General features: G+C 57.9%; 1 protein-coding gene across 8 annotated transcripts in view; it reads right to left on the bottom strand.

The window, feature by feature from the left end:
- Positions 1-12816, bottom strand: part of LHX6 (LIM homeobox 6) — a 16390-nt gene extending 3574 nt beyond the window's left edge. Inside the window, exons 1-9 of one of the 8 annotated variants that reach the window (XM_079324521.1) lie at positions 12657-12816; positions 12006-12146; positions 11533-11715; positions 11335-11456; positions 5838-6058; positions 3522-3622; positions 3339-3434; positions 1624-1798; positions 995-1098 (exon numbers count right to left, since the gene is read on the bottom strand). In XM_079324521.1, coding sequence (XP_079180647.1) covers positions 995-1098; positions 1624-1798; positions 3339-3434; positions 3522-3622; positions 5838-6058; positions 11335-11456; positions 11533-11715; positions 12006-12146; positions 12657-12731 — 1218 coding nt within the window. In that variant the 5' untranslated portion in view covers positions 12732-12816. The other 7 variants (XM_079324522.1, XM_079324525.1, XM_079324528.1 and 4 more) reach the window with 7 other exon arrangements.

The raw sequence follows: 12816 nt of genomic DNA, 5'->3' as shown, positions 1-12816 counted from the left end.
AGCTCCGTGTCCTGAGAACCCTGTTCTGCAACAGCTGTGAGCCAGTAATTGCATTTAAATCAGGAGCTGCTTGCTGCAGTGAAGCCTCTCTAACAACAGCACCAGGAGCATATAATATTTTCTGAAAACTCTGCAGCTTGCTGGGCAGATATAACAAAATGGTAACATTTATACTGAAAAAGTATCTTTGCTATGCCTCTGCTTCTGCCAATTGAGACAGAGCTCAATGACCTGCTGCTACCACAATGAGAGAGATCCGAAAAGAGAGGTGCTGAGAACTTCTAATAGTAAAGACAAAAGTTAAAATCACTCAGAGTTGCCAAAGGCTCAGTGTTCCTCAAAAGGAAGTCACTGAAACTAGGGTCCTAAATAAAATCTTCCAAACCTAAGCATGTTTTCAAGTCTTGTCCCCAATGAGATGTGTGTTAGAACAGATATTGTAAGAGCTGAACAGAAAAATATCAACATCCACTATTGTCTCCTGGCCAGACATTGTGAAATAACATTCCCACTTCAGATATTGTAACAGCCCGTTGTTATTATTTTGAAGCAATACTGCAATCCGCAAGAAATGAATCTTTTTTGTTAACTCGTGGAAAACTGGGAAGTCAGCACATGCTGGAGGTGCCCCCTGCCCTGTTGCTAGCAGCCAGTTTCTGTTCACACGTGAGGAACGGGGCAGGACAGAGCTCAGGGACCGGGAAGGGGAAGCCAGGGAGGGTTGAGGCAGGAGGATGTGAGAGCTCTCAGTGGATGCAGGCACAGAGTTCCAGAGAGGGGTGTCCAGTGAAAAACACAGTGATACCATTTTGACCAATACATCAACCTTAGGGCCCCCAGAACTAAGGGATGACACATGGGTGGGTGGGTGGCAGCTGCCAGAGTCATGGAGAAGCAGTGATGCTGACAGGAGGGTGGTGGCAATGATGTTACACACAAATCTTTGCTACAGCAGTGGGTTGACCCCCAAGCCAAAAACAGGACTAACATTTACCTTCTCACCCCTATTAGATAGTGGTCCTTCCATGTCTGCTTTGAGGTGCACTGGTGGAGCAGTGTAGGGAAGTCTACAGTGCACTTGTCCACACTGTACCTGACCTGTGGATGAGAAGGGGCTTCAGCCTCTGTTGCTGCCAACAACACAGCCCTCCATCCAGCTGTGGGATGTGGCTCCATCCAGTTACTGCAAACTGCACAGCATCCTGCATCCCAGATTTCCATCAGGACACGGGGGAGCAGGAAGTGCCCAACAGCTCTGGCACAGCCAGAGCCCTCACGGGCAACAGAAGGGAGAAACCTCACAAGAGCCACAGAGCCAAAACCTCCGTCCAGGAGTGACCAAAGCTGCCCAGCACTCACAGATCATTCACTGGCACCAGGAGCTGCCAGCTAAAGCAACTCAGCTGTCCTGAGCAGGAAGGAGCCTCACAGAGCACACTCACACTGCTCTCCTGGCACAGAGAGCACAGGAGGGGCAGCCAGGTCAAACCCAGCACCGACTTTCCTGGGCACGCGTTAATCCCAAGGGCAAAGCGCATCAGACAGGAGGAGGAGCAGCACAGGCAGCATCCCGCACCCGCAGGGTTTTGTCACCGCCTGTCGCAGCCCCAGCCCTGCCCTTACTTTCGATGTATCCGTGCAGAGTGACCATGCGGGCCCGCTCCGGGCTGCTGAAGGGCGAGTAGTGGATGTCATCGGCCAGCGAGGAGGGGATGCGGGACGGGGGCGCTCCCGAGGGCGGCACCGTGTGCTGCGGGGTGTGTTTTTTATGGCGGGCTCTGCAGTTTTGAAACCAAACCTGAAAGGAAAGCAGCGAACGCTGTGACAGCTGGGAGACAATTGGGTTAAAATGTGGTCCTTCACCAGGGTCCTTGGATGGGCGTTTCTTGGAAGAATTTACAAAAGGAATTAAATACAGAAATCAGCACCTCACCGGCTTCCACAGGTTTGTTTTGCACTCACCAGAGCAAGAGTGAAGCTGTTTATGTAAAGCTTTGTCCCTGCACAGCTTCCCTGCAAATGATGGGAGCTCTTTTCAAGGTCTTATTTAATCAGCAATCCCAGCTCACCCAGCCTAAAAGCACAGCTCAGATCAGTTGGGACAATTGAGCATTGGCAAAGAGAGAAACAAGAGGAGACAAAAACGAGTAGAAGCTTAAACTAGGATAAGTTGTGACTTCAAGAATGATTTATCATACTCAAAAACCCCGTCAGCAGAACATTAAAGCTGAGAAAGGAGGGTACTGTGGTGGAATACAGCCATGTGTGAGCAGCAGGTATGAGATCTCTGATCATATCTCACTGCTTCTAATAAAAGGAATAGTTAGAGAATTACATCTTGGAGTTAAAACATGTATGGAAGGGGGTTTTATACTAAAGAGGTGATCTGTTTCTCGTGCTTTAATTTTTGAAAGATATCTGGGAGTAAAAACCTTCTCCAAGACTGAGTGAAGATCAGCTCTCCAAGGCAGAGTACACTGGACCACAGAGAAGGAAACAGTCATAAGCGTTTGACAAATTGTTTCCTGTTCAAAGCTCCTTTAAAAAATATCCACATAAAAAAAATCACCCGGTGTGCAGCCTGCTTGATCTTTAGCTAAATGAAGAATCTGTACAACAGAGGCTCAAGCCAGATTTTCACGCACAAAATTTAAATGTGTCATTGGCAAAACAATCTTGGATGAAAGCTCCAGATTTATTTTAATCATTCGTGTTTTTATTGTATGCAGAAAGTATGTGAGCAGAACGTAGAAGTGATGAATACAAATATCACCAAGAGGCAAAGCTGGGCTGTCTGTGAGCTGGGAGTTGCAGAGGGGACATTTCTCAGTCCCTGTGGCACCACTCACCCTCCCCTCCCAGGTCAGGCATGGGGACTTCCCTGCCACTGTGTCCCCTAGGGCTGCAAAACCATTTCTCCTTTAAACTTCTCAGTGCCAGTGGCTGCTGGCACTGGTGAGCTTTGCCTGCTCGTGGCAGCTCCCGCACTCCTGTCAGCGGCTGGGACAGAGCACAGAGCTCCAGGACCTTGTGCTGAGCGCAGCTTTCCCACCCTGTGATTTATTGTGAATGGCTGGGGCTGTTGGGGTTTTGATTCATCGCATCCGAAGAGGGAAAAAAACAAACAGAAAAGCCACGAGTGAGACAGAGAAAGAGCAGTGCTGGCATCGCTGCAGGAGCAGAGGAGCCGCTGGCAGGGGAGGCAGGAAGGAGCTGTGGGTGCTGCAGGGCCGGGTGAGGAGCCTCGGGGCGCTGAGCCCCGCCTGGTGCCAGCCCCGGGTGTCCCTCTCTGCCCTGCTGGGCTGATGGTGGCCACCCCTGCTCGTCCCTGCCCTCACCTGAATGACTCTCCGGCTCAGCCCCGTCATGTCCGCCAGCTTCTGAAGCGTTTGTGCGTCGGGGTTGTTGTCCTGAGCAAACTGTGCCTGCATGACCTGTGGAGAGAGGGGAGAGGAGAGGGGGGCTCGGGGTGAGGATGGGCAGTCACGGCCCCTCCAGCCCCCCTGGCCCTCCTGCCCCACCTGCAGCTGCTCGGCCGTGAAGGAGGTGCGGGCTCTCTTGGCTGGCTTCGGCTGGCTGTCCTGCTCCGAGGGCACCGCGCCCTCCAGCGTGATCCCATTGCCTGCAGGAGAAAACCCTGTGAGCCTCAGGTCAAAAACCCTGTGAACCCAGCTCAGGAACCCTGCGAGCCCCAGCTCAGGAACGCCCACAACTTGCAGCAGCATCTCGTCTGGGGGACACTACACCTGGTGGCATCACAGCCTGGGACACCCAGAGCTGCAGTGGGAGCAGAAAGAGTGGAGCCAGCAGTGCCACTCAGGAGCTGCCCTGGGCTGCTGAGCGCCTCCACACAAAGGGGAGGAGAAACCATTCCCCAAGAGTTTACTGTGGAATTAAGACAAATGCAGCAAGCAGTGGAAGCCCCAGGGAATAAGGTGAGACAGCAGCAGGAGGAGGGTCAAGGTGGTGTGTGAGGGCAAGCACTGATGTCCCTCTGGCCCTGATCACAGTCACCACTTGGCCACATTCTCCAGGGACAGGCTCAGAAGGAGCCCTGTCTCTGCCAGGCTCACCAACATCCATCACTACTGCCCCTTGCTGCTCCCTGTGACCCTGTTTTCCCTCATGGGCACTGCCTCCATCAGTCCTTTCATTTGCTCAGAGCATTTCAGTGGGCTCTTTGATCCTTTCCCCACCCCCAAATTGTCCCAGCACCTTGACCTTCTCTTCCTCCAGGGTCCCAGAGCAGCAGCAGGAGCAGCACTGTCCCCATGACCTTGGGGTGTCCATGCCCTGAGCAGCAGCCACACTAAGGGGGACATTCCAGGGGGACACTGAGCTCCCCCTTGCCCAGCAGTGTCAGGGCCAGCCCAGCTGTGCCCACGCTGCTGTGCAGCCTCCAGAGAGGGTGTCCAGAGCCTCACTCCTGGCCAGGGCCCTGCTGCAGCCCGTGGCAGGCCTGGCTGCTCCTGGCAGTGTGGGAGAGGCAGCACTGAGGGGTGGCTGGGGGTGGAGGGAGGGCAGCTGAGCAGGGCTGGCGCTCGCCCCGCTCCCAGGATGCGCCTGCACAGCCCGGGGATCGCTCCACGAGCTGGACCAGGCTGTGATTGTCTTGGCTTGAGTTGAAGGACTTTCTCATATAGTTTGACTTGTTCTTTTCGGATGATGAATGGGACTCTGACTTCAGCAACATCTGTTTATTTTTCTTGTATGTAAAACCTCATGTGCAGAAGAAATTGCTGGGTAATTACTGCAGGAGGGAGTGTGGCCCTCCAACTCCACAGCAACTACAGCTCTCCAAAGTGATCCCACCCCCTTCTCCAAACCCCTTGGATACAGGTAGTGACACCTGATGCTCACCAGGCACCCCAGCAGTGCCCAACGCTGGTGCTCAGCCCACACCAGGAGGTTGTTCTGAGCAGCAGCAGCAAACACACCATCCCAGCCCTCAGCTGGGACAACAGCTCTGCAGGACTCCCTGCTGCCAGATCCTGCTGTCCTCACACCAATCTGCTCCCCCAGGACACGTGGCTTCTCCCCCTCCATCCTTGCTGCCCATCACCCCCCCACACCCCCACAGCATCTGACCATATGGACCAACACACTGCGAGCCACAGCCCGAGCCAGGACCCTCCCAGCCCAACTGGGCACTCTGCTTTCGTCCTCTTACTCAAACACAGTAAACAGAAACATTCTTTTTCTGTCAGGTTGTTAATGGTTTCCACATGCATGGGCTGGGACATGGGGTGTCACTCTCTGTGCACACCATGTGCTGAAGTCCTTTCCACCACAGGACAGGTCCTGGCACTGCCTGGCATCCCTGTGCACCACTAAACCCACAAACTTGTTCTTGTGAGCACCTTTCTGGGCACTGCCTGCAGGAGGGTAGAGAGGGGACAGGAGCTGCAGTGCTGTGTGACCTCGGTGTCACCAGCTCGACTGGGACAGCAGAGACTGGCCATGGCACAGCACTGTCACCTGGGAGTGCCACAGCCCCAGATAGGCAGGGCAGGTGGAAAATGATGGGAAGGTTTTGTCGAACCACCAATCCCACTTTCTACATTTATGACTCACAGCCTCAAAATCCCAGCAGCTTCCTCACCCTCTGCACTCCAGGCTGTGCAGGACCAGGGACTGTCCCTGGCATTGCCCACAGCACACAGGTCTGCCACGAGCCACCGGTGCTGCCAGCACATTGGCCACCCCACGACCCCTCTGCCAGCCCACAGCCTTGTGCTTAAGCCCCCCAGAGCCACCCATCACCCCTTTTTGGCAGCGATAGAACCGACCCCAGCCCCTGTGCTACGGGTCAGTTCCGTGCCCGCGGCGCACCGTACCGTTCTCTGCCGCTCGCTTGAGGTTCTCTATCATGGTGTCGTAGTGGATCCGGCACAGCACCTTCTCCTCCACCAGGCCGAACTCCTCCCCGGTGGAGAGCTGCCGCTTGCAGGAGAAGCAGGCGAAGCACGCCAGGTGATAAGCATTGCCCCGCGCCCGCCGCACCCAGTCGCTGGCGTAGATCTGCCTGCCACAGCGAGCGCACTTGGTACCGAAGCGGCTGCGGAGAGAGGAGACGGGTGAGGGCAGGCAGGGGAGGGCAGGCAGGGGGATCAGGCAGGGGGATCAGGCAGGGGAGGGCAGGCAGGGGGATCAGGCAGGGGGATCAGGCAGCTCCATGCCGGGTGCAGGTGCTGCTGGCCCCGTTGCCCTCCCCGATCGCCGCAGCCCCGCCGTGCAGAGATGCTCGGGAGCCGCCCCAGCGGTGCCTCTGCCGTGGCACGGCAGCTCTGGGTGTAACTCATGGCAGCCCTGCGGCCATCGGGGCTGAGGTGACGCAGCGCCGTGAATCAGCGTCCAAGCCCGTGGGTTTTTTATTTTGATAACAGCCAGTGTGACACTCGGATGGAAACTGTGTCAGAGCTGCTTCTCTCCCGCTGCCATAAATCAAACCATGTGTGTTCTCCTCACACGTACAGGCGCACACATCTGCTTTTTCCCCCGTGGAGGAGGTCTCCTCACTGTGAGAGGATGATGACTGTGCTAGAGTGAGTTGTGCTGGAAGGTAGCTCAGCGCAGTGAAGAGGCAACAAGACAGCCAGGATCCCCTCAACAGGAGATTGTGTGAAAACCCCCATTCCTGTCAGGATGACGATGGTCAAGGGCAGGTGATTCATGGTGAGCAGCAGATGTGGCCCCCATGGCCCTGAACCCCAGGTCAGTGTCTGACATGAGGTGCCAGGCATGGCCTTAATTTGATATCTGCATTTCAGTATTACTGCTGCGTAAAATAATAAATGCAATGAGCAGCAGCAAGAGCATCAGAAGGCAGCATCTCCTCTGCCACCCCAGAGGTGGTACTGGCTCAAACACAGTCACAGTCACAATCACACAGCCCCAGCACTGCCACTGCCACCTCAAGCTCCCGAGGGCTCTGCCAGCCCCTCACCTCAATACTGGCAGCCCTGCCCGAGCAGCTCCAGCATCTCAGTGCAGGCACAGAACACCAACAAGGAGCTACCACAGCAAGCAACAGCAGAGACCCTGCAGCACAAACCCTTGGGTTCAGTGGCCAGAGCAGCCCCAGGCTCTGCAGACAGGCAGAGATAGAGCCCAGGCCAGCAGGGCCAGCGTGCTGCCCGTGCCCGACCCCACACCGAGGAACTGCTGCCCACCATGGGCCCAGCAAGATGGGGAAATATTATCTTGTGCTGGGATTACTAATAGCTAAACTATTTGGGAGGAAAAGAAGGGTCTAAATTTTTCAGCCTGACCATAGCTGACCAAAAAGGAGGAAAAAAAGAGGACATTTCTGTGCTGAAATTATACAGAGACTTAGCTAAGAGACTTCACTAATTTACTTCAGATGGGAACATTGTAAACTGACTTTGTGCCAGCTCGTTTATATAAACGCACAAACAAAAGAACTGTATTAATTTTTTTATTTAGAAATAAAGATCATTCCTGTAAATTGAATTACTTTGAACAATGTGCTATGTAAACAATCGTACTTGCTGAACAGTATCAGGCGAGGGGCAGGCGTACGGAGCTAATGGCACGTGGTGATCGCCGCTCCCCGCTCGAATCCCAGCCCAGCTGGGGGAGCACAGCTCAGCCAGGGGAAACTGAGGCACCAGGCACCACGCAGAGGTCACACATCCCCATCACACATCAGCTGGGATCGGGGGGAGGCACCCAGGCAGGACCCGCAGGTTGGCAGCGGGGCCAGACAGGGTTTGCTGAAAGGCGCTGGGGCTCGTACGGCCATGGCAGCAGCACAGGCAGAGGATGATGCCACTGTCCCTGCAGATGCCACTGTCCCTGCAGAGCCAAGGCATGAGCAGGACCTGGAGGGAGGCTGAGGCTCAGCAGCACCAGGGGCACAGGGAATGCACAGCCTGCGGCACCAGCCAGCACTGACGCTGTGCCTGCAGCTCCTGTCTGCGGCACTGCAGCGATCAGACAGAGCACCAGCACCCACTGTCACCCCACAGACACTGTCACTGCAGGGACCACCACTGTGAGACAACCACTGCCAGCGACACAGGAATAGGGAGAGAAATGTCTGCAAGAAATCAGCCCTGACCCATTACCACTGCAAATAACAGCTCAAACACAACAGGATTTAGCTCACTGAGTTCGCAGGGCAAAAAGAGCCCAAAGAGCCCCATCTGCTCGGGGCAGTAGAGCATCAGGAGGGGAGCTCCACACGATTCCTGCCACCTGCCTGGCAGGGACAGGGATGGGGATGGGGACAGGGCCACACTGTAGCAAGAGACACAGAGCCAGAGGATTTGTCCAAGCCCAGAACTGTGGCACAAGCTGGAGCTTCACCGAACGCTACCAGAACCATGGGCTCATGCATGGTTTGTGGTCAGGTGAGCAGATGCTCTCCCCAAAGGTTAACTCTGGGAGATGGAAACTCACAACAACATTACCAGGAAAGACTCATCCCAGAGAGACTCATCCCAGGAAGACTCATCCCACCTCCCCCAGGGACAGCCGCATCATCTGGGGTGCGGGAAGAGCAGAGGCGGGAGGATGCCCTGGTGCATCCTGTCTGTCCCACGCCGCTCGTACCCAGGTGCTGCAGCTCCCTCAGCTCTGCCTGTGGGCACAGGGCACCCAGCCACAGGGCCACACACAGCTCCAAGTACTCCTGTTCCCTCCTGGGTGCACTCTGTAGGAAGCCTCTAACACAGCCCTCAGCCAGCTGCAGCTCACATCTCACAGCAGAACAGCAGTGGTGCCTCAGCGAGATCCTCACTGCACCACTGCCCGAGCAGGAGCATCATCCCTGAGGGACATAACAGCAAGGGGTGAAACCACCTGAGCCACAGCCAGGCCAGTGACCCCAAGGCCACAAGCCTGCAGACTGCCCACCCCACAGCAGGAATCACACCAGGATCATGCTGGGCCTCGACCGGAGCCGTGGGAGCTTGGCTGTGAGCAGCCCTTGAATGGCTCGGGAACACAGTGTTCCTTTCAATGAGCTCCAATTTTAATTTGGTTCTCCTTGAAGCACTGGAGCCTTAGATGCCAAATGTAATCATTTGACAAGACACAGGAAACAGCAGCATTTGCTTAAAAATGCACACGAGGCTGTGGTGTCATGGCAGAGCCAGCACCTACAGAGCCCCTCATGGGGACAGTAAAGGGACACTTGGACAGAGCAGGCCTAATCACACTCCCCTGGGCAGTGGGGCTGTGCCATGACAGCCCCGTGCCTGACAGCCTGCATCCTCAGCATCCCCCAACAGTCCCGGTGTCAGAGCAATCAGCACTGCAGCAACAGAGCATCCGTGTGACCCGTGCAGAGCATCCCACTGCCCCCTCCGTCTGCCTCGACTCCAAGGACCACAGCATTACGATAGGGTTTCTGCTTTGCTTTTTTAAAAAAACCCACGCATTTAATCTGCCTCAAATAATAAATGAAATTTTCAAAATCCATCCCGAGAATCAGGTTTAGCCCGTGCAACGCACCAGGTTCCACTGGCTGGAGTCAGCAAGATGCCAGCCAGGATGCTCCCAGGGCAGGGTGGGTGCAGGAGGGCGCCGAGAGAATGGACAAGAAGGGAAATGTGCCGGGGTATCGGGAGCCCTGCGCGCCGGCTCCCGACCGCACATCGGCACCGACGGCGGCGCCTCAGCCCGGCGGGTTCTGCCGCGGGAGGCGGCGGGAGCGACCCCCGCCCGACACCCCCGGGGGCCGAACCGGGACCGGCCCGGGCTTGGCCGGGCCCGCAGCGATCCCCGCGGGGCCGGGGGCAGCGAGGCAGCCCCGCACCCGTCGAGCTCCGAGCGCCGCCGCTGCCGCCGCTGCCACCGCTCAGAGATTCACCAAAATAAAACAAAAAATCTCTCCGTATCTCCACCTTTTTTTTTTTGCAAAAGACAAGTGCGGAGCGCGGACTGGAAGCCCCCGCACCCACCGAACGGGTGCCGCAGGAACCGGGAGCGTCCTGCGGCGGCTTCGGCGATTTTCGTTTTATTTCCCTTGGCCCCGCGGGTACCGGCGGGCAGAGCCTGGCTGCTCCCAACGGGGAGGAGGTCGGGGCTTCTCGGACGGGGGGTGGCGAAGCAAATTTATTTTAATACTATTATTTGTCATATTTTCTCGAAGGTCATTTCGAGATCCCGGCTACTTCAAAACCGCCTTTGGAAAGATCTGCTCTCAAAAACGAACCAAAAATAAAACAAATATCAACGGCATCAGAACGGCGATAAATGAATTAAAAAGCTCAAAGTGCCCCAAAACAGCACCGCGGCCCCGGGACCCCTTTGTGCCTTTCTGTGTTGAGCAGGGAAAATTTCACTGAAATCACCGAAAATTGCGGTTTGAAAATAATAGCAATAATAACAATAATAATAATAGTAATAACAACAACAAAAACCACCGCAGGGCAGGACGCAGAGCACCGCAGGCTCGGGACTGACCCGGTTCTCCGAGCCCCGCACTCCCGGCACCGCACCGAGCCCGGCGGGCGCAGAGACTGAGCTGCGGAAAATCGGATAATCGCAGACCATTTAATAAAAAACACCGGAGCAATCTCCGTGGTGTCCCCCGAGCTCCCCTGCCCGCTGTCGTCGGGGCAGCCCCGAGCTCCGAGCGGCGGGAGGATGCTCCGAGCCCCCCGCGCCCCGCCGGGGTCATTCCCATTTCCTGCCCGCCATTCCCGTTCACCCGGGTCAGAGAGCATTCCCTCATCCTGGTAGGATAGGGAAAGTCAGAGCGGGGGTTCCAATGTTTAGTTAAACCCCCGAGAGGAGCTCAAAATACTCAGTCCCCTCGTGTTAATCAAATTGGGGGGAAATTCGTGGTTTAAGGTTTAGAACAGACAGACTGTCGAAGCCCGAACATCCTCCCTGCGGGACCGGCTGCCCCGGGTGTGCGGGTCCCGAGCGAGCCCCGGGGCCGCCGCCGCTCCGTTCGTTCGTTTCCGTTCCGTAACGCGCTCCCGCCGCGGCCGCTCCGGCCATTGCGGGCCCACAGCGCTGGCAGCGGCTCCCCGAAAGCCTCTGGGCACCGCAGGCTGGCAGCACCAATGTCCCCTCGGGCAGGAGCCGGGGCGAGGCCGTTCCAGCCCCGTTTCCTCGCCGGGCGCTGCCGCCGCCGAGCCGCGAGGAGCAGGAGCTCGGGGTGGCCCGCACAGCCCGGCCGGAGGGCAGCAACCCTCTGCGCGCTTGTGCAGCTGCACCCCAAACTCCCTTCCTTCCTTTCTCCCCGTTCCCCGAGGGTCGTCTCCCACTCGGCTGCTCCAGGAAGCCCGGCGGGTTTTCGCCCGCGGCAGCCGGCGAGGGCTGAGCCCCCCGACCCGGCCCCGGCCCGGTCCCTACCTGAAGTAGTCCATCTTGCAGAAGATCTCCTTGTTCTTGATGTAGCAGCTGTGCTGCTGGCGCAGCGAAGTGCGGCACACGGAGCACTCCAGGCACCGGACGTGCCAGATGAGGTTGTTCACCTGCGGCAGAGAAGGGGCTGAGACCCGGGGCCACCCGGGGCCGCCCGCCGCCCCCGCCGCCCTCCGCCCCGCTCACCTTCAGCAGGTACCGGTCGAGGATCTCCAGCCCGCAGCTGGAGCAGACGTTTTTGCCGGCCGACGGCGTGGAGGAGGAGGAGGATGGCGGGGAGCAGACGGACGGCGTGGAAGGGGTGCTGGGCGCTGAGCGGGCGTCCTCTTTCTCCAGGGCTCCCGGCAGAGGTTCCCCGTCGGGCTGCGACTGCGGGCAGAGCCGCCGCGGGGCCGTCAGCGCGGCCCCGCCGTTCCCGCAGCACCGAAGCGCAGCGTCCCGCCGGGTCCCCGCGGCCCTCGGCATCCCGGCCCGGTTCGCACAAACCCCTGACAGCCCCGGCCGGACCCCGCAATCCCCGCTCCGACGCGTCCCCACAGCCCCCGGCCCAGCGGATCCCGGCGGGTCCCCCCGGCTCCCGGCGCCCCCGGCCCAGTGCGGCCCCGCATTCCCGGCCCGCCGGGTCCCGGCTGGAACCCGCAAGCCCCGGCCCCGCTTACCATGGCTCGGGAGTGCGGATCGAGACAGCGGGAGCTCCCCTTGGGCAGCGGCTCCGGCGGCATCACCTTGATGGAGAGAGCGGGAGAGGGAGGCTGCGGCTCCATGCGCCGGGCGAGCGCGGGGCACCCTATATAAACCGCCTCAAAACAATAAATAAGAACTTTCTAGTGGCCATTTAAATCCTTTGCAACAAAAGCTGCGTCTCTTTAATGAAGCAATTTGAATGTGGATTGAATTCTCCCCCTGCCTGCACTTAACCCGGGCCTCTTGAAGTAATCGCTCGGTTCCCATGCGAGCCAAGGCGCTGAAAAACCCCCCAAACTACCTGCAATTAGAAATTGCCGTAAATGCCCGAGATAAGAGGTACCAGAGTGTCAATTCCGGCTGTCAATCAGGGAATCCATCAGGCCACCCAAAGAATTGCAAATTTGATTTTTTTAATGGTAGTAATTAAAAATCGAAATTCTTCCCCCTCTCCCTCCGCCGAGCACAAAACGCCCCAGAAAATGCCGGGATGGAAAAATCCACTCCTCTGGCGCGGGAGGCAGCGAGCGGCCCCGGCCCCGGCCCGGCCCCAGTCCCGGTACCGGCCCCGCTCCAGCCCCGCTCCCGGCCCCGACGGCAGCGGCGGCGGCGGCGGCAGCGCTCACCTTGCCCGCCTGGGCGCCGGCCGGGGCGCGGCGGCCAGGGCCCCGGGGCTGCCCGCCCCCATGGCTCCGGTGCATGGGGCGGGCGCGCCCCGCTCCGCCCGCCGCCGCCGCCGCGCTCCGTGCCCGCGGGCGGCGCGTCCCGCGGCCGCGGCAGGAAGGG

Source organism: Erithacus rubecula (assembly GCF_903797595.1).
Source record: "Erithacus rubecula genome assembly, chromosome: 21".
NCBI lineage: Eukaryota > Metazoa > Chordata > Aves > Passeriformes > Muscicapidae > Erithacus > Erithacus rubecula.
Note: the sequence above shows the minus strand (reverse complement) of the source record. Positions and strands in the feature narration are given on the sequence as shown.